The 21,059-nt window shown below is 38.0% G+C and overlaps 1 protein-coding gene across 1 annotated transcript in view; it reads left to right on the forward strand.

The window, feature by feature from the left end:
- Window positions 1-21,059, forward strand: part of LOC150080982 (nephrocystin-4-like) — a 470,434-nt gene that overhangs the window by 329,541 nt on the left and 119,834 nt on the right. The window contains exons 19-20 of the mRNA XM_090380874.1: window positions 8,323-8,522; window positions 14,736-14,962. Coding sequence (XP_090237000.1) covers window positions 8,323-8,522; window positions 14,736-14,962 — 427 coding nt within the window. The remainder of the gene's footprint in view (window positions 1-8,322; window positions 8,523-14,735; window positions 14,963-21,059) is intronic.

Below are 21,059 nucleotides of genomic sequence, written 5' to 3' on the forward strand. Positions count from 1 at the left end.
GTTTTCTCAGTACTCTTATACATCTGCCATCAGGGTTTTGGTAAGCTGATATTTTCCTTCATTAAATTGTTCACTGAAGTTTTAAGTGCATATGCCATATCTTGGGCAGTATCCTCCTTTGCATTTAGTTCACTTTGTTCTGGAGGTTGTGACTATTCGGGGTTATTATTAGGAATTTCCTCTGATTCTGCAGGGTTAGGGAATGGTAGAAACTCTATCTCTATGAGCTTTTGTGGTTATACATGAGGCTCTTCCATATCTGAACATTTTTCAGTTTGATCACAGTTGTGAGAAGTATGAACAATATTTTATTGACAGTTTAAGGCTCTGTGTGGCATTTGTGAATTGGTCGAAAAGCTGAAGGAGGGTGAATACATTTGAATTGTGGGATACTTTTAAAGCAAAAAAGTCACAAACCCATGAATGCATGTATACCATTAAGAAAATATTGCAGGGGAGTATGCTGAAATAGATGACTGTGGAGCTGGCCAATCAAATGGAGCAGAAAAAAAGATTGCATTGGTTAGTTATAGAGCAATGAAAAGTACTGATGCCTACAACAGTTACAAGTTGATCTGTAATAGTACCACAAATAAGGTTAGGAAGGCCAAGGCTGCATATGAGAAAGCATTGGCTAAGAGAGTAAACAATGGGGACAAGGAATTTTTCATATATGTGAATACAACAAAGAAGAAAGCTAATCAGATCGGACCTTTGTGCACTGGGTGTAGGAAGGTCTTAGACAATCCAGCGACGTTGTGGATGAACTGAGTAGGTATTTTGCATCAGTCTCTACTGACGAAAGATCTTAAAAGATCCTTTATGCTGAGAAGAGGCTGTGTGAGTAAGCTTAACCATATGAAATTAGTGATTTCATAATTACAGATGTTTATTAGAAAAAATTTTGAGCATAGAGGCAAGTAATGCTCCCAGAGTTGATGGCATATTTTTTTTTTAACTCGGTAGTGTTGAGGAAGACCATCAGGGAGTGTATCGAACCATTGAGAGTAATTATGAGGTCATCCTTGTACTCAGATTCCTTTAGATTGGAGAAGTGCCAACATATCTTCAATGCATAAAGGTGGTTTTAAGAGTGAAGTTGGTAACTACAGACTGGTTAGTCTGACAGTGGTAGGAAAAATCTTAGGGGCAATGATTAAGAGTGCAATCCAGGAACATTTAAATAGATATCTCAGTCTGAAAGACACACAACATGGCTTTGTTAGAGGAAATTTATGTTTAACTAACTTAGTATGCTATTTTGATACGGTTACTCATGAGCTGGATTTAGGGAACAATTTCGACATAGTTTAGCAAACCATTTGACTCAGTCCCTCATGAGAGGTTACCGTATAAGCTTTGAACAGGTTGGGATTACTGGTAAGATTCTAAGTTGGATTGCTGAGTGGTTGCATGGCAGAAGGAAGAGGGTTGTGATTAATAGATATTCCTTGGGTTTGTGTAATGTCAAGACTGGGGTCCCTGAAGGATCGGTTCTTGGATCACTGTTGTTTCAAATTTTATGAAAATGAGAAACAACAGTGTTGACATTGAAAGAGGGATAGAAGGCATGATATCAAAATTTGCAGATAAATTTACAGAATCTGCAGGTAAAAGACCTAAGCAGCAGTGATCATGGTGCACTGATGTGGGATTTACTTAAAGATATGCTACTCAAGGGTAACAGGAAGCACTTTTGACTACAGTGGTCTTGGACAGTTTTTAAATTGAAGGCAATGCGACAAACTGATAAGGTTAGCAACACAAATTATAAATGGGAGGCATTCAGGGAAGTAATCTTAGAAGCTACTCGGCTTTTCATATCAACTAAAAAATATTTTTCCAGGCTTAGACCTAAATGGATGTCAGATAAACTGATGAGACTTGTAGTAGAGAAGAAAAATGAATGGGATTCATATAAATTATCTGGTAAGAAGCCAGTGGTAGATATAAACTAGTCGTCTATAATCAAGTCACAAAAGAGATTAGGCAAACTAAGGCAGATTGCAAGAAGTCTCTAAAAAAGAATGCCATGAAAAGCAGAAAAGACTTCTATACTTATATTAACAGCAAGAAAGGGGTTGAATCCCATTGGTCCAATTAATTTTAGTGATTCAACTGATGATGATCCTGCCCAGGTTGGTGACAAACTGAATAGGTATTTTGCATCTACATTCATGCAGTTCTTTAGGGAGTTGATCACCAGAAGTTAAGAAGTTAAGAAATATCTAACAGGGAGCTAAATGAATTTGCGATAACCGAGAGGAAAATGGAAGGGAAATGGTTGGAGCTTAACATAAAAATGCCACCTGGGGTGGACGGGGTCTATCTTATTATATTAAGGGAGGCAGCAAAAGAGGTAGCTAGATCCTTAGCCATAATTATAAGAGCATTTTTGGATTCAGGAGAGGTCCTTATGGACTGGAAATGTGCAAATGGATCCCCAGTTCACAAAGGGCAATCAAAAGGTGATATAAGTAATTACCTGTTAACTTAGCTTAACTTCACTGCTGTGTTTCACACTGATAGGTGTCATTAGCATTAGTAGAGGCATATGATGCAAGAAAGCAAGCTTATGCAGCATCAGCCAAAAAAAAAAGTTGTGTGTGTACCAAGCATGCATAGCCGAAGTTAAGTGAAACTTATTTAGGTGAACATTTATCACTTGACCAAAGATCCCGTATTGACCGTATCAATGTCGCAGGCAATGAATCTCTATGAATGGGAGCATTGGAAGTAAGACGTTCCATTACCAAATCTAGTTTCGGCAAGTGTTGTGGCATCAGATTATATTTAAAACCATTTAACTTCGATAGAGCCGGAATCGCTATGTTCTTGAGAGAGCCACGACAGCGTTACAGTTTGGCATTTGACTTACATCCTCATTTCGAAATGCTGTTTGAAGAAGAACGCGATCTAGAGCTGCTACTACAAGCTTCACATTGTTCTTGAACAAAACACAAGGACTGAACCAAAATTATTATCCAGGAATATACATTTAAATTGTGCGTGTATGCTTTGATGTTTCTTAAAATCCTGTTGCTGCTCTAGCTGTGTATTATGTGTTGAACGATTTGATGAAGTACTTCTGGCAGTCGGTTTTAGCTTCTTTGATTTTTTGTTTTAATACTGCAAATGAAAACTCATCTTTTTTTCATTTGCAGTATTAACTTCCATGACTCCTTCCAAATTCACTTCTAACATTTCTGGGGAGATGTAATGCTGTGAAGATGTGGATCGAACTTCTCCAGCTTCTTTGCTCAACTCCATCATACACTGTAATTTCTTCCAGTTGAAATAGCTTAGCTCTCTCCTTTGTACTCAATGGAGGTACTTTTAGTGTTCGCATTGCACGTATACGTGCTCTATACACCCTATGATGCTCACTATTGGTCTTCGACATGTCGAATTATAATTTTTTATTAAATACAGTATAGAATGATGAAAGAAATAGCATGATGCAATCAGTAGTGGTACTGATTGGGCCATGCGTCGTTCGTGCTTGGTACAGAGTGGTACAGTGGTGAGGGGAATAAATCATTTTGTGTCACATTTTCTTGGTGATTTTTGTCAATCCATGGATGCATTGCACATATACGTTCTCTATACACCTTACAATGCTCGCTACAGTGGACCCCGCTTTATGATTGATTCACTGTATGATCAAATCACTTAGTGATGGACACTCCATAACAAAATACCGTTCACTACATATGTAGTTAGCTTCGGTCATGTGATCACATTTACGAATTGAATTTTAATTCTGTTAATGCTATAAAAGTAAAGATATAAAGCACAGATTTACACTTTATTACCTTACCAATTAACAAAATTAAATGATACATGAAAATCAGAAGAATATTTTCCACAGGTTAACAGTAAAATAAAAAAAAAATAAAAAAATAAAAAATAAAGAAAGTTGATTACATGGGGTAATCCCAGATGGTTACCATCCCAATTACTAACTAGGCCTAATGCTGCTTAACTTCAGTGATTGCACCAGAACCGGGGCATTTAACCTAGTATGATAGATTGGCTGTTAGGAGCGCCTGTAATTGGTTTACTTATGGCAATGGTCGCATTTTCATTGCATTATTTGTCAATCCATGAATTCAAGTTACTCCCATCTGAAAACTGCCTGGAGCACGCCTAAAGAAGTTTCACTTCAAAAGTCCCATTTTACCCAACCATTTGGTCTAAAAGTTAGTCCAGTTCTTCCTTCAATTTATTTAAGCTATCAACTTCCACAACAACAGATGAAAGTTTGTTCCAGCAATCAACTACCTGCTGGCCAGAGGCAAATGTCTGCGATCTGATTACTGCAATACTTCTTTAACAAGGGACTCCATTATTTTCCTCAGAACAGAAATTAAACTAAAAGTTCTGTATTTTCTGATGTCAGCTTTAGATACCCCTTTATGAATTGAGGGTAAATTTTCACATCTACAGTCTGTAATGACCTTCCCTGAGTCCAAGGATGCTCTCATAATTATGGCAAAGGGTTTGCTTACTTCCTTTGCTACATCCTTTAATATAACTGGATAGATTTCATCCATCCCAGATGACTTTCTTATTGTTTAATTTCAACAATTTCTCCTCCACTTTGCTGTCAATTATTAGAAATTCGTGTAATCAAAATCAGTGCAGTCTGATAGTGATAGTGGCCCTATAGTAGTCTCAGGAGAACTTTCATTTTCATGTGGTTTGTTACCAGTCGAGCAATATTTGGGTGCCACAGGTTATCTGGCAATGGATAGCCTTCAGCCATCCCATTATGGCTGCATTGTATCCATGTGCAAATGGGTTCTTCCAGCAGGATAATTTTCCATGTTAGAAGGCCAGAATTGTACAGAATTGGTTCCAGCAACACATGAATGAATTCATCCTAATGTGGGAGACTCCCCAATCATCAAATCTCAATCCAATTGAGCACTTGTGTGATGAGACTGAACACTCTCTTTGGTGCAGAGATCCATGCCTTAATGAATTTAGCCTGTTCTGAGGGCTAAAGGGAGGCTCACTGTGAGTAGGTAGTAGTAGTAGTAGTAGTAGTGGCATGTGATGCAAGAAAGTAAATATGAGCTTATGCAGCATCAGCCAAAAAAAAAAAAAAAATTTACAAAACAATTCCCTTTAAATGTTTGTCCAGTTCCTCCTTAAATTTATTTAACCTATCAACTTCCACAACGACAGATGGAAGTTTCTTCCAGCAATTAACCACCTGCTGGCTAAAGGCAAATTTCCGCACATCTATTCTACATCTGTCTTTCCTCAATTTGAATTTATGCCCCCTTAGGTTCATAATCTGAACAAGCAGAAGAATCCCATCAGAATTCAGCGTGCTCAACAAATTCAAGGCCTTATACACCTCAATCAGATCACCTCCTAGGTGCCTAGTCTCCAGCCGTGCAATTTGCAGAACTTAAGCCTCTCTTGGTAAGAAGATCCCTTCATCCCCCCCCCCTCGGCGCCTCCATGGCCAGGTGGGCAGGAGCAGCAGTACGTAGCACACGCTTCTTGATTAGACCGGGGTTTGAGCCCGTGACCACCAAATACGGAAGATGCGGAAAGGTCGGGGAATGACCACCGCATATCCCCGGAGCAATGTGGCCTTAGTTGCTAATGCTCCTAAAAACCAAATAACTAACAAACAAATTTCATTCCCCTCACCAATCTTGTTGTCCTTCTCTGTACTTGCTCAAGCAAATCTACATCCTTCCTAAAATGAGGCCTCCAGACCTGTACGCAGTACTCAAGGTGTGGCCTGACCATTGCCTTATACAGAGGGACAATCACTTCCTTTTCCTTGCTAGCAAAATTCCTACATATCATTGACAAAACCCCATGACCTGCCATGGCAGCCTGTCTGTATTGCTCAGAAAACTTCATATCTGACTGCACTATTACTCCCAGGTCTTTTTCATTTTCTACCACCTTAAGTGTCGTACCACACAGTTGGTACATTTCTCTGGGGTTACTTCTACCCATATGCAGTACTTTGCATTTGTCAATATTAAACTTCAGTTGCCACTTCTCAGCCCATCTGCCCAAATTTTCTAGATCCTGTTGCAGTAGGACACTGCCATTACTGTATTAACAACCCCACCAACCTTTGTATCATCTGCAAACTTCGACACCAAGCCTGATATACCATCAACAATATCATTGATAAATATACAAGACAAGACCCAACACCAAACCCTGTGGGACTCCACTAATAACATTAGTCCACGAAGAGCAGCACCCATTGATTACCATCCTCTGTCTTCTCCCACTCAACCATCCTTTTATCCATTGTAGCAACTTACCCTTAATACCATTCTGCTCCAATTTGTACAGTAGTCTTCCATGCGCAACAGTGTCAAAAGCTTTCCTAAAATCCAAGTATATGTGATATCAAAATTAATTTTTTTGCATCCAGTTCCTTTGTAACCACTTTATTAGGTGTGCCTAATAAAGTGGCCACTCATTGTATATCAGTGGGGGGGGGGTCCATGAAAATACACACTGCACATTATGCATGCCTTGAATGAGTTACATAGTAAAATATATATATATATATATATATATATAACCCCAACTGTCACTAATTCTGAGAGGTAACTTGTTATATACAGTCAATCCTCATATAGCACGATAGCTGTGTTCCTAGAAACCCTCATGCAATACAAAATCGTGCAATATAAATAACAGGCCCAATGGGAAAAATAGGATTAGGTGCCGACCACCCAAGATTGAACACACATTTGTAACCAAATCATTATAAACACTATAAATAATCGTAATAAAATACTTACGTATTTTATTACGATAATAGTCGTAATAAAATACTTACGTATTTTATTACGACTATTACTTAATAAAATTTTGCTTTTGCTTCTATCATAAGCAAACTTGTTCTTTGTTTGATCTTCTATCCAAACAGACATTCCATCTCTTCGAATTCTTTGTGTCTTGATCTAATGTATTTTATTACACTTTGAATTGTTCCTGCTATGAAAGTTGTTTTTATTTTCTCTGCATTCTTTCTAATTGTGGGCGTTGCATCATTTAGGCCTGTATCATGTGCAATATCACATGTTCTTTAATTTTGCTCAGTTTCACAATTTCATATTTTTAATCTAACAGAGGTGGACTGGCCATTAGCCTTACCGGAGAAACCCCAGTGGGCCGGAGTCCAGTGTGATTTTGGCTATAAACGCTAGTATTAGGCCACTACAAATTTTCCCGGGTAAGAATTTTTGAGCCAGTCTGCCTCTGTCTATAGATATTGCTTTTCGTTTTCTCTCTGAATCTGTAGTGTCTTCACTAGGATGCTTCCTTTTAAAGTACAATTACAAAATGAGGAGGCACGCTTGATACACATAAACAAAGCTATACAACTGAATAAACAACACCGTAAAGGCAGAGACACATTAATACCTCACTAACTCACATTTTACTAAAGCACATTTCTGGAGATCACTACCATAAAACAATAAAAACAATTTCCAGTTGTGTTTCTGCTAGTGGAATCTGTTATAAACTGGTAGTAAACTCGATCTAATTGCATTTGCGATAATACCAATAGCTGGAATTGTGTGGGTTTTTACGTTATTATGGTGAAATGTGTTTCCCCTTCACTGATATAAAAAACAAATACATTTTCAGAATCTTCTCTTCATTCCTGTCGTGTTGCGTTCAGTTGGGGGTGATTCTGCGTTTGACTGCCATTTCTTGTAAACACAAAGGCAAATCAAGCATAAACGAATTCGGTTCGTGTTATACACGATATCGTTCCCCTATTTATAAATCGTGTTATGATCGAATTCGTGTAGTGTAACCACGTGTTGTATGTGGACTGACTGTACTATGTTTCTTCCTCTAGAATTTCTGAAACCCAAGGTATAAGCAAATGTGTATCAAGCAGACTGCATACAGGCAGATATTTGAACATATTTTTAATTTTATTTTTTTCTAAATCTGCATATTTTGAAACAATATTGCAGCTTAGAAGGTGGGTTAGAAATATTTTATTTTGATAGTCTGCCTGTAAAGCTGGGAATCAGAAAGGGTTTGGGACCAGAAACATGTTCGTGACATTAGTATATATGAAGCTCATCTAAACTTATATGTAGTATAAATTGAACAGGTATAATTGCATGTTTTATCCAAATGTGATACTAAACAGTAAATTCTTTATTTTATATCTTTAGCTTATTTCACTTTCTGTAGATATTAGCAACAGATTATATCAATCTATATTTTATGATAACTTAAATGATTGTAATATATTGCACATATATATATATATAATAAGTACTTTTTTTGTTTTGTAAACAGTAACAAGAGCAAAGGCCATTGTAAATATTGACAAAGATGTTGCAACACTTCTTTCAACCCATTCATCGTATCATCAACATTCAAAATGTATTTCTAAAATGAATCATTCTATCGAAAGAAGACGCAAATTAGCAAGAATGGAAGCAGTAAGAAATCAAAGTATTGGAAACAGTAATACAGCTTTATATTCTGCAACCAGAGTAAGTTTGTTATGTTGTTTGTTATTTGGTTTTTAGGAGCATTAGCAACTAAGGCCATATTGCTCCCGAAATATGCGGTGGTCATTCCCTTGACCTTTCCCCATCCTCCGTATTTGGTGGTGATGTGCTCGAACCCCGATCTAATCAAGAAGCGTGTGCTACGCACTGCTGCTCTTTCCCACCTGGCTACGGAGATGCCTTATAAAGTACGTCCTTTGCTTGTTAATGCTATACTGAGGTACACTAATCTCAATTTACAATGTTTTCACCTTGTGAATAAGAATTTTTGAAACAAAAACTTTGATTTAGTTGTTCAAAATCTTATGAAGTTTTACTCAATTTTGGCAACCCCATGAAGTAAAATTAATGAGAAAAATGTTTTCAACATTTATGTATTTAACACACAACTACTCTTATTTTTGTTTTCCAGTAATTATATCACACCAAACTGACTGAACACTGCACTGGCCATTACTGGTGCAGTTTTATCTCCACAATAGCTGCATCTGGTTTAAGATGCTCTCCCATCCCCCTCCCACCAAATAACTTGATTACAAACTAATTTATACTTACTTTAGCATTCTGTATCTGCTTGAAATTATCACACCATCCATCCTGGACTAAAGTAAGCAGTACCATTCAAAGTTTACTTTCAGTGGTATTGCTTACTTGGTGAAAAAGCTCAGTTATATATTTGATTATTATTATTACTTACTTAAAAGGTTTCACATTCAGGATTTGCTTTTGTTAAATCAGTTGGTCCCGCCAAAATCAAAAAGAATTTTAAAAATGTCCAAATTCATTGTGTGGTCATCTTCGCAAAAAGAAATCATTTTACCCTTGACAGTAGTTTTTTTTTTTTTTTAATAAATCCAACATCAATACTATGTTCGATGTTGCCAGTTAGTTCCTTTCATAGAAGATTTTTAATTTTCTTGTTTGTGCTCTAGCACAACCACCATGTCGGAGGAGTTTACAATAAATTGTAAATATAATCTTTAATCATATTTAGCAGTCACTCAGGCTTGAACTATGATTACTCAAAGAGCATGTACTCTTGCTTCTGACCACTTGATGTGATGGATCACTGCTGATGATCGGATCAGTAAATACTGCTTTCTGTTATTTCCTGTCTGCATTATTCTGCATTATTGGTTAAAAAGGAGCCATTTAGCAAATACAGAAACATGTTGTTGTTAATCTGGAAGGTTAATATCCCCAATGACATTCAGATTTTTTGGGCTATTCTATATAGTTGTTTGTTATCCTATAACTGTTGACTCTCAGAATTATACAAAGAATTCATCTTTTTGTCCCTTTTCCACCTCACCATTTTTTCTTTTTTTAATTTTTTAACATTTCTGCTTATTTTTGGTAAAGAATTGACCATCGGGCATGCTAATCTTATGTTGCATGACATTTGGAAGTTAGAACATGGGAAACAGCATTTTTCTCTAAAACATGACCACTATTTCATCGTACTTATGCAGTAGAAAGGTAATTCAAAAGGCTTATAGTAAATTCCTATCATAGTGCCTTGAAGGACCAAAGAACACTATAAGTGAGAAAACTTCATAAATAGGACCCCTAGAGCAGTGTTTCCTCAACCTATGTGCCGCAAGTATGCTTCAAGTGTGCCACGGAAAATGCAAATAAAAAAAAAATAATAAATCCCAGTTTTAAATAAAAATTAATTCAAATAAAAAAATTTGTTTATTTACACTGCGCCGATCTGAGCCCCTTCCGGCAGTCAATGTCACGTTTGATTCCTAGTACTAGATCTGTTCATGTTAATTCACCGTTTGATTCCTAGTACTAGATCTGTTCATGTTAATTCACCGTTTGATTCTTAGTACTAGATCTATTCACTTCTATTAGGCCATTCTTATCACCTGAGTCCCAGGTACCTCGCAGTGCATTGTGCAGTTGTATATAATATAGACATTAAAAAACCATAGACAACTCTTAAAGGAAAAAACTACAATAGTAGTGTAAAAGTCATCATTTTAACTATATCTCATATTATGCTCATCTTTCACAATGAGTTACCATGTATTGCACTACCTCGAATAAGTAACGCTTCACTAATAGAGAAGACTATTGTTACTTATTCTCAGTGGGCACCACCACCACCACCGAGACGGCACCGCTTCAAGGCTAACGAAAGGCCAAGGTGAAAGTCCAACTAGCCTTGAAACAATATATACTAACTAGTGGCTGGCCTGGGAACACCATTTTAGAACTGTACCTCGAAATGTAAGGAAGTTTGGATCTTGCCATGGTGTTCAGCATAACCTCAAAAGACATCAGTCATTTGGCGTTGTGTCCATTGTTCTGCATGATGGAAGAGATGGGGAAGGGTTGACCAGAACTTAGCTCTGGAGACTAAACATGGGTTCCACCACTTCAAGCTCCCAATAAGCAAAGTGGTGGTATTGCACCAGTTGATGAGAGTCATTGCCTGGTAACATAGAGGGGCATCATTCCTCCATGTGGTGTGGGCACACACTTTGACCCCTGCTTACATTGGTTCACACCTGGGTGGTCACCCACAGTGTGCTTGTGCATGGGAGTTATACCCAGGATTACTAATAGTCCCACCATCGTGAAGGCGCAAGCAGAGAATTTGGCTGTCACAGACCATCCGGATTTCGCCGAAATTGGGTCCACTTGCCTTGAGTGTCACCCGTATATCACTTCTATCAGCATTTTAGATTCCCAGGTAGCAAGCACAGCTTGTCTGGCATATCTGAGAGAATGTTTGCACAGCCTCAATGATGTGGTCATTGAGGATACTATGGGACACTATAGGACACTATGATGTGGTCACAAAGGAACTGGTTGCAAAAAATAATTTTGAATATTTATCCAAATATTCAAAATTATGGTGTTATGCCCATTGTTGTTTTCCGTATTTATTAATGATATTGACCAAGGTATACAAGGCTTAATGTCAAGTGTCCGAAAATACAAAGGTTGGCAGGGTTGTTAATGACAGAAATGAGGGTATACTGCTGCAACAGGATCTAGAAAAGTACTTTACACTGACAAATGTAAAGTACTGCATATGGGTAGCAGTAACCCCAAAGTAATATACCAACTGTGTAGTACTACACTCAGGGTAGTCAAGAATGTAAAAGACCTGTGGTATTGTGCAGTCAAATATGAAGTTTTCTGAGCACTACAAAAAGGCTGCAAGAATAGCCCATGGGGTTTTGTCAATGATATATATAGGAGTGTTGCTAGCAGGGATAAGGAAGTGATTATCCCCTTGTATAAGGCAGTGGTTGGACTACACCTTGAGTACTTGAGTACACCTTGAGTATACTGGTCTGGAGGCTTAATTTTAGGAAGGATGTAGAGCAGCTGGAATGAGTACAGAGAAAGGCAACAAGATTGGTGAGTGGAAAAATTGTTGCTCTTATTAAGAAAGACTTAAGTTCTGCAAATTGCAGTGTCTGGAGACTTAAAGTGTAAGGCCTTGAATGGTTTGAGCAAGCTTAATGCTGATAGGATTATTCCTCTTGCCCAGATTACTCACTTGTGGGGACATAAATTCAATTTGAGGAAAGACAATTTTAGAATACATGTGCGGAAATTTGCGTTTAGCTAGTGGGAAGTTGACAGTTTAAATAAATTCAAGGCAAAACTAAACAAACATTTGGAGTTGAATGGAAAGATTTTTTTTTTTTTTTGGCTGATGCTGTATAAACTTGCTTTCTTGCATCATATGCCTCTGTTAATGCAGTCTGCCCTTTACAGATTTCATCTGTGTTTGATTAAAAGTTTTGCACACAGTCCTGGCAGGTTAATTCAGTTTAATTGTAACCATGTGTTTCTTCCACGGATCAGTATTTCTTTTGAAAACAAAGCACATATTCTGTACTGTCAATGGTTTAGAAAAGAAAAATGGCAATTTTTCCTATCAACATTATCTTTGTTTTACTCACGATAAAGGTTTCTTAATTAATGACATCTTAATTAATGACACTACTCTGCATTTTGAAAAATATTCACTGATATTTTCTCAGAAAAGGGAGTTTCTGAACCATTTTCTAATGCTGATTTCAAAAATGTGGATTTCAAGTGCTGATTTCAGTTTGGTTCCATCATGTCAGGTTTCTTCAAAAATCAGATTTGAAAGAATTTTGATTTTTCACAAACTTTTAATTTTGGCAGAATTTGTGCACTGAATTTATAAAAAAATTACTACCTTTACCAGACTTATATTTAAATACATGTTGAAAACGCTATTAAAAAGAATAGTATGTTAAAAAATCCAATAAACACTCGCCTCTCGTTTTAAAAACTGAGCTACGATAGGTCAACTGTTTGCTTCTCTGGTTTTCTTACAGATGTTGTTGTTGTTATTTGGTTTTTTGGAGCATTAGCAACTAAGGCCATATTGCTCCGGGGATATGCGGTGGTCATTCCCTGACCTTTCCGTATTTGGTGGTGACGGGCCCGAATCCCAGTCTAATCAAGAAGCGTGTGCTATGCACTTTTCCTCCTTCCCACCTGGCTACGGAGGTGCCTGTTTTCTTACAGATCCTTCTACTTTACACTCCCTCTTCAACATCCAGCAATAGTCATCCATAAATATTCATCCCACCTCCCCAGTACCTCATCTCCATGCCTTTAATGTCCGGGTGAAACTTCTCACCCGGTTCTTCAATAACACTTTCTAGTTGCTCACAGAGCAGTATCACATGTATCCTTACAAACTATGGTAGGTGCAATATGGCCTAAGTAGCCCTTGTGCCAGAAACTCCCATAACGACAACAATACTTCCTAGGTTTTCTGGGGAATTAATTGATGTGGGAGTGTAAAAATGTACCTTAACACTCATGTTGCAGCCCAGCTTCTTGAAGTTTGCCAACATATGTTCAACTATATTCTTGTAGTCTGGATCCTTGTTCCCTAAGAAGTTCTCGACAGTAAACCTGAAGTTAATCCATGCCTGTCTTTCTCTTTTATTCATAGTTCCCTCAAAATTTCAGTCCCTCATCAGTTTGCAAATTTGGGATCCAACAAAAATACCTTAAGATGATCTTCCATTATTTTAGTCTCACTTGGGTCATCGATGGAAATTTAGTACCAAGGTAGTTGAAGCAGGGCTATTCTTGAGGTAAAGCTTTCCCAAATTCTGTCTTCTCCATGCCTGTACCATGAGAAAAACGTCCCATGTGCTGGAAGATTTTTGACTTAAGTCTAGGATCAAGTTCTGCAGTTTCCTTTGGTAAATTTGAATCTTTTACTAGATCATTGAGTTCATACTTGAAAACAGTTGAGGGCTGGACTCAACATCTCCAGTCATGTAGACGTCAGTTTCATCTTTGGAAGCTTCACTTTCAGCACTCTTCTGCTGCTACATATTCCATTATAAATGGAGGGTGTTGAATCGACAGGTTATCTCTGTGTGACTGGTCTAATGGCAGATGGAATATTAGGATACACGATGCCCGTTTTTATTCTTTGTATTGTATCCCTCTACATTAACTAAGCAAAAATAACAGCCATCACGGTGGTTTGTAGACTCCTGCTAAATCATGGGAATTGCAGATGACGTAGTCATCTTTTTACCATTTTTCCACAATCTCAATGCTTCAACACAGGTTCGACAAACTTTATGTGGAGCCCAATGTTTATCTTGATCACAGTTTCACTCCAAAATAAGAACTATACGTATTGTTTACAAATTCTATAATATATTTTCTTTGCTTGTGGACTACATAACTTCCACAAATATAAAAAAATAAGTTTGGATTGTTCAAACACTTGCATGAAGACATTTTACTCTTTTCAGCACAAGTTTTATTCAGTAACTTCAAAAATAAATGAAATTCGCACTCATAAACAATGCTGCATGGAGCTCTCAAGGTCAAGAAACAAATGACTGAAGACATTTTAGCCAACGCATGAAGATTTAGTTTAAAAATTCCCAGCATTTACTCCAAACGTAATACATTCAATAATACAAATCATAACATTAAGTTGATGTTATGATTACATCAACTTAAAAAAACAGTACGTGATAGAAAAATATGAATAATATTTTTGAAATTAGCATAAAAAACTGAGTTATAAAACAGCTATTAGTTTACATTGTCGAAAACCATGCAGAGTGCTGTTATCATTTAATTTCATGCACATCATTTAATTTAATAAAATGAAATGCCAAACCAATTCTTTTAATTTTTAATCTTCCCTAGGACCTAAGAAGAGAAATTAAAGAGCGAGAAAGGGATCTTTTGACAATTGAAACATTCCGAGAAAGAATGCAGCATGAAAACATCCTCTCAGTTCTAAACAGGGCTATCACAACAAAGATGGTTATTCATGCTATATTAGGTTCAGCCAGTTTTTTTGAATATGAGTTAATCAATCCATTCTCAGAAGACTGCAATATATCAGTATACTGGCATTGTTCAGAACTCAGGTAGTAGAATTTTAATGTTTCCTTTTGTTTAAAATGCTAACTAAATAAATAAATAAAATTTACATCCACTTTCAGGTGCAGTCTAGTTGTTATCTGTGCAACCTAGTGTGGTTACACTAGATTGCACATTATAGCATTAGTATGGTGACCATGGCCAGAGAAGTATACTGTATAGCTTCATTGCAACTGTTTTATTGCAGCCATGTACCAATGCAACAATTAAAAATGGGCTGTGCATTTTTTTGCAGCAGCGTATATAGAATTAATCTCATATTCTGAGGTAAACATGTGGTCACGTGTTTACCTCAGAACCACAGCCCATATCATGTTGGGTCACCATTCTCATGAATAACAGCCACTGTGTGTTGTTGACTCTACAATTTAAGCATTCATCTGCCAGTTATGATGAGCTATGAGGAGAGCATATCTCTTTGGCCTTCTGCTGTGGAACCCCATCCGTCTGAATGTGCAATGCATCATCATTTGGGATATTGTTCTTGCATTCCTCATGTTATATTGCAGTGGGAACTGTTGCACAGTGACCTGCCATTCAGCTCATACAGTGTGCTGTACCCTTCACTCACCACAAACATCCACCTTGCATAATCCTTTACAGTTCTGTCAGCGAGAGGTGTTTTTACCTGGTCAACACCATTCTTTGTACACCTTAACAATGGTGGGCCCTGAGCAACTGAAAAGAGGTGCCATTTCCGATTTGGAAGACCCCGAAGGCATAAGCTCCCACAATCATGCCTTTTTGAAACTCTGTGATTTCTTTACTACATCCTATAGCTGCTACTTTATCACTTTAACTTGCACAACCAGATGCAAATTACCACTTCTCCAGCATATGAAGCTGTTCAGCTTTTTATACCGTGAGCTGGTATGAGGCATAGTCCATTACAGATGGGATGGTCATAATTCAGTGATCATAGAGTATATACACCGATAAGCCAAAACATTATGACCAGCGAGTTGTTATGCAAATCGAAGCAACTGCAGGTGAACTATGGAATAATTCACCTGCAGGTGAATTATTCCATTGAGAAGGCCAACAAGAGTAAAAATATTGCAGTAGAAACTCTCCAAGATAATGTTTGCTTTACCTTTTTATTTTTTATTATGAACAATTCAGTTTTCAACTATTTCAAACATTATTCAAATATATGTATAATTATATCACATGACAGTAGTGGGCGGATTTGTTAACACTGCCATCCATAGTTCATTATTTGCGTATATAATCTGGTTCAGATTACTTTTTGTCAGTGGTGTGGCTTTGCATTGGAGTGCTTGTATCTGTCCTATTTTTAATTTTTGCTGCATCAGGACCACCGCTATTCAAGTCCTCTGCATTGGCAGTTCGATCTGGGGATTGGGTGGCGGACTGATCTTTTGACTTCCCTTTGCGGCGATTTGTCTAGTGATCGAAATACAGCGATTCCCTGATCATAATTGGCCTTGTGGTTCTCTGTTGAGATGGGACATAATTGTCAGTATATTTTTGTTTAATTTTATTATAGTCGGTTTACATCTCTGTTGGTGATATTCCACATAAATTTGGACTTGGTGCCGTTAAATTTCTATTTAATTGGCATTCAAAATTTAATTAATTATGATTTTATTATAATCAATTATGTCTTTGCATTTAGATTTTCTAAATTATATTGGAGAGTTTCTGCTGCAATATTTTTACTCTTTTTACCCATCTCTTCCCACCCTGTTGGTTTGATCATTATGTTTAATCTTGACTATTTTCGCTCTTCTTTCGTGCCATGCTGCTGGCATTAGTTTTATTTTTTTAATCCTCATTCTAATTTATTTTTATATTTCAAGCATCATGTAGAGGAATATGCTTTTTGCTGCCTCTGATGTTTGCTTTACCTTTTTATTTTTTATTAAGATTCAGTTTGCAACTATTTCACACATTATTCAAATATATGAATAATTACACACACACATACACACACTGTGCTGCCACTTTATTAAGTACACCTACCTAGTGTGTGTTTAGCCTTCAAAACAGCCCAAATTCGTCAAGGCATAGATTGAACAAGATGCTGAAAATGTTGTAGGAATGGAGTATGTCACGTAGTTCCTTGAGATTTGACGGAGGTATAGGCCTGCAGCGAACAGCCCTTTCTAGCTCATCCCAAAGATGCGAGGTGATCTGACTGAGGTGTATAAAGCCTTGAATGATTTGAGCATGCTCAATGCTGATGGGATTCTTCCTCTTGCTCAGAATAATCACATGAGAGGGCATGAATGCAAATTGAGGAAAGACAGTTGTAGGATAGTTGTGCAGAAGTTTGCCTTTAGCCAGCGGGTAGTTGATTGGTGGAACAGACTTCCATCTTTTGTTGTGGAAGTTGATGGCCTAAATAAATTTAAGGCTGACCTGGACAGGTATTTGGAACAAACAGAGGGGTGAAATGGGAGCTTTTTTTCTTCCTTTTATTTTCTTTTTTTTTTTTTTTGGCTGATGCTGCATAAGCTTGCTTTCTTGCATCATATGCCTCTGCTAATGCTAATTTTCAATATATTGAGATCCAGGGAGTGAGCAGGACACTGAAACAAAGACAAGTCATTGTCGTGTTCCTGGAACCATTCCATAGTGATTCGGGCTTTGTGCTCCTGCTGGAAATAACTATCTGACTGAGGATAAACTGTCAGCATGAACGGATGCACTTGGTCAGCATCAACGTTTAGGTAGTATGTGGCATTCAGACGTGAACCTATGGGTATCAATGGACCCAACATGTGCAAAAAAAAAATTCCCCACACCATAACTGCCCCAACCGCCTTGCACAGTAGTCATCAGACATGATGGGTCCATGGATTCATGTTGTTTTTGCCAAATTCTGAGCCTTCCATCAACATGATGCACCCACCAGGAACTTCGACTCGTCAGACCACGCAACTGGTTTCCAATTCTCGATAATCCAGTGCTGGTGTTGCTGTGCTCACAGGAGGCTTGCTCTCTTGTTCTTCATTAATAACAAAGGTACGCGATGTGGCCATCAGCTGTTGTAGCCCATTCGCGACAAAATGCGACTAGTGCTTCATTGCAATATTTTGTTCTGTGCACCAAGGTTGTATTCTGACATGATGTGCGACATTGTGGCCCATCTGTTTGCTTGCACAATTCTAGCCACCCTCCTCTGACCTCTCTCATCAACAAGCGATTTTCTTCCAAAGGAGTGCCGTTGAGAGGATGATTTCTGTTCGTTGCACCATTCTCAATAACCCCTTGAAACTGTGGGGCATGAAAAGTTCAGGAGAACTGCGTTTCAGAGATGCTTTGTTTAGAACATTAGCATTAGTATAGGCAAATGATGCAAGAAAGCAAGCTTATGCAGCATCAGCCCCAAAAAAAAAAAAAAAAAAACTTCCATTTCACACCTCCGTTCGTTCAAAATACCTGTCCAGCTGAGCCTTAAATTTATTTAGGCTATCAACTTCCACAACAAGGGATGTAAGTCTGTTCTACCAACCAACTACCCGCTGGCTAAAGGCATATTTCCACACATCTATCCTACATCTGTCTTTCCTCAATTTGAATTTATGCCCTCTCAGGTGATTATTCTGAGCAAGAGGAAGAATCCCATCAGCATTGAGCATGCTCAAACCATTCAAGGCTTTATACACCTCTATCAGATCACCTCACTGGTGCCTGGTCTCCAGACACTGTAATTTGCAAAACTTAAGCCTTTCTTCGTAAGAGCACCCCTTTGTTCCATTCACTAATCTTGTTGCCCTTCTCTGTACTCGTTCCAGCAGCTCTACATCCTTCTTGAAATGAGGCCTCCAGACCTGTATACAGTACTCAAGTTGTGGCTTGACCATAGTCTTATACAAGGGAATAATCCTCCTTATCCCTCCTAGAAAAATTCCTGTATATCATTGACAAGACACCATGAGCTACTCTTGCAGCCCGTCTGCACTGCTCAGAGAACTTCATATCTGCCTGCACAATTTCCCCTGGTACTTTTCATTCTCTACCACTGTCAGTGTAGTACCACAGACTTGGATGTTAAGCTTGACATACCATCATCAGTATCATTTATAAATACAGAAAACAATAATGGACCCAACACTGATCCCTGAGGGGCTTTACTAATAACATTAGTCCACAATGAGCAGTGTCCATTGATTGCCACTCTCTGTCTTCTCCCCCTCAACCATCCCTTTATCCATAGCAGCAATTTGCCTCCAATGCCACACTGCTCCAATTTGTGCAGCAGTCTTCCATGTGCAACAGTATCAAAAGCCTTTCTAAGATCCAAATATATAATGTAATATCAAAATTATTCCCTGCATACAGTTCTTTTGTGACTACATCGTAGTATCCAATCACATTGGTCAGGCAAGACTTTCCCTTAACAAAACCATGCTGTGTCCACGCTATAACTGAAGTCTTGTTTGATGATCCTGCAGTGCTTCTTTAACCAGTGCCACTATTAAATTTCCTGGAACAGAAGTTAAATTCACAGGTCTATAATTACTTGTGTCAGCCTTTGATCCTCCTTTGTGAATTGCAGTCACATTTGCACATCTCCAGTCTATGGGTAGCTCCCCTGAGTCCAAAGAAGCTCTCATAATTATGGCTAAGGGTTTGCTTACTTCCTTTGCTGCCTCCTTTTATATAACTGGATAGATCCCATCAACCCCAGGTGCCTTTTTTATGTTTATCCTCAACAATTTCTCCTCCACTTTCCTCTCAGTTATTACAAAATCATCTAGCTCACTGCCAGAGTTTACTTCACCTCTGTCATTCCCCTTCGTGAATAATTCGTCATGTGTGAATGTAGAATCAAAATACTCACTTAGTTTGTTAGCCACCTGAGCAGGATCCTCAACTATTGAACCATCAATATCCGTGGACCAATCTGATTCATCCCTTTCCTTCTAGAGTTTACATAGGTAAAGAACTCTTCTCTGTTTTTCTTTGCATCCTTTGCTAAACATTTCTCATAATCTGCCTTTGCCTGCCTAATCTCCTTTGTGTTTGTTTGTTTGTTATTTGGTTTTTAGGAGCATTAGCAACTAAGGCCATATTGCTCCCTGGATATGCGGTGGTCATTCCCTGACCTTTCCACATCCTCCGTATTTGGTGGTCATGGGCTCGAACCCTGGTCTAATCAAGAAGCGTGTGCTACACATTGCTTCTCCTGTCCACCTGGCTACGGAAACGCCATCTCCTTTGTGACTTGGTTACAGAGCAGCTTATATCTATCATAGGCTTCTATGTCACCCATTAATTTATATGTATCTCATGCATTTTTCTTCTCTGCCATATGTCTCATTAGTTCATCTGACATCCATTTAGGCCTAAACCTTGAACAATATTTCTTAGTTGGTATGTAAAGCCTAGTAGCTTCCAAGATAAGTTCTTTGAATGCTTCCCATTTTGAATTTGCTGTTGGTAACATCATCAGTTGGTCCCACTGTATAGAATTTAAATACTGTCTCAGACCATCGTAGTCGCCTTTACGAAAGCAAAAACCCTTCCCTTTACCCCTGATGATAGTTACCTCTTTGAGTAAATCCCACTTCAGCACACTGTGATCTCTGCCATCTGGTGGTTCCTTTATCTGCAGATTCTTAATGCATGAAGAATCACTACTGATAATCAGATCAAGAGTATTACTCCCTCTAGTTGCCTCCGAAACATGCTGATTTAGAAAACAATCATCCAATAAATCCACAAAAGCGTTGCTAGTGTGTGAGTGACCAACCCACAAATTCCAGTCAATATCTGGGAAATTAAAATCCCCCATTATAAGACTCTCTGATTTACTGGCCCACTCTATTTCCCTGTACAGTTTCTTATTATACTCATCAGAGTTATTAGGCCTATAGCACACTCCTACTCTCAATTTTGATCTCCCAATACTTATGTTACACCAAACTGGCTTCACTTCCTTAGATTTTGTGATTCTTAACTAATAGCATAACCCCTCCTCCTTCCTTCCTATCCTTTCTGTACACATTGTACTCCCCAAATTCCAGTTCTGCATTCCTTATATCTGTGTGACACCGTGTCTCTGATATCCGAACAATATCTGCCTTTGATGTTTTGAGCAATATCTCAAAT

Source organism: Mastigoproctus giganteus, chromosome 9 (assembly GCF_048544385.1).
Source record: "Mastigoproctus giganteus isolate SK-2022 chromosome 9, ASM4854438v1, whole genome shotgun sequence".
NCBI classification, from domain to species: Eukaryota; Metazoa; Arthropoda; class Arachnida; order Uropygi; family Thelyphonidae; genus Mastigoproctus; species Mastigoproctus giganteus.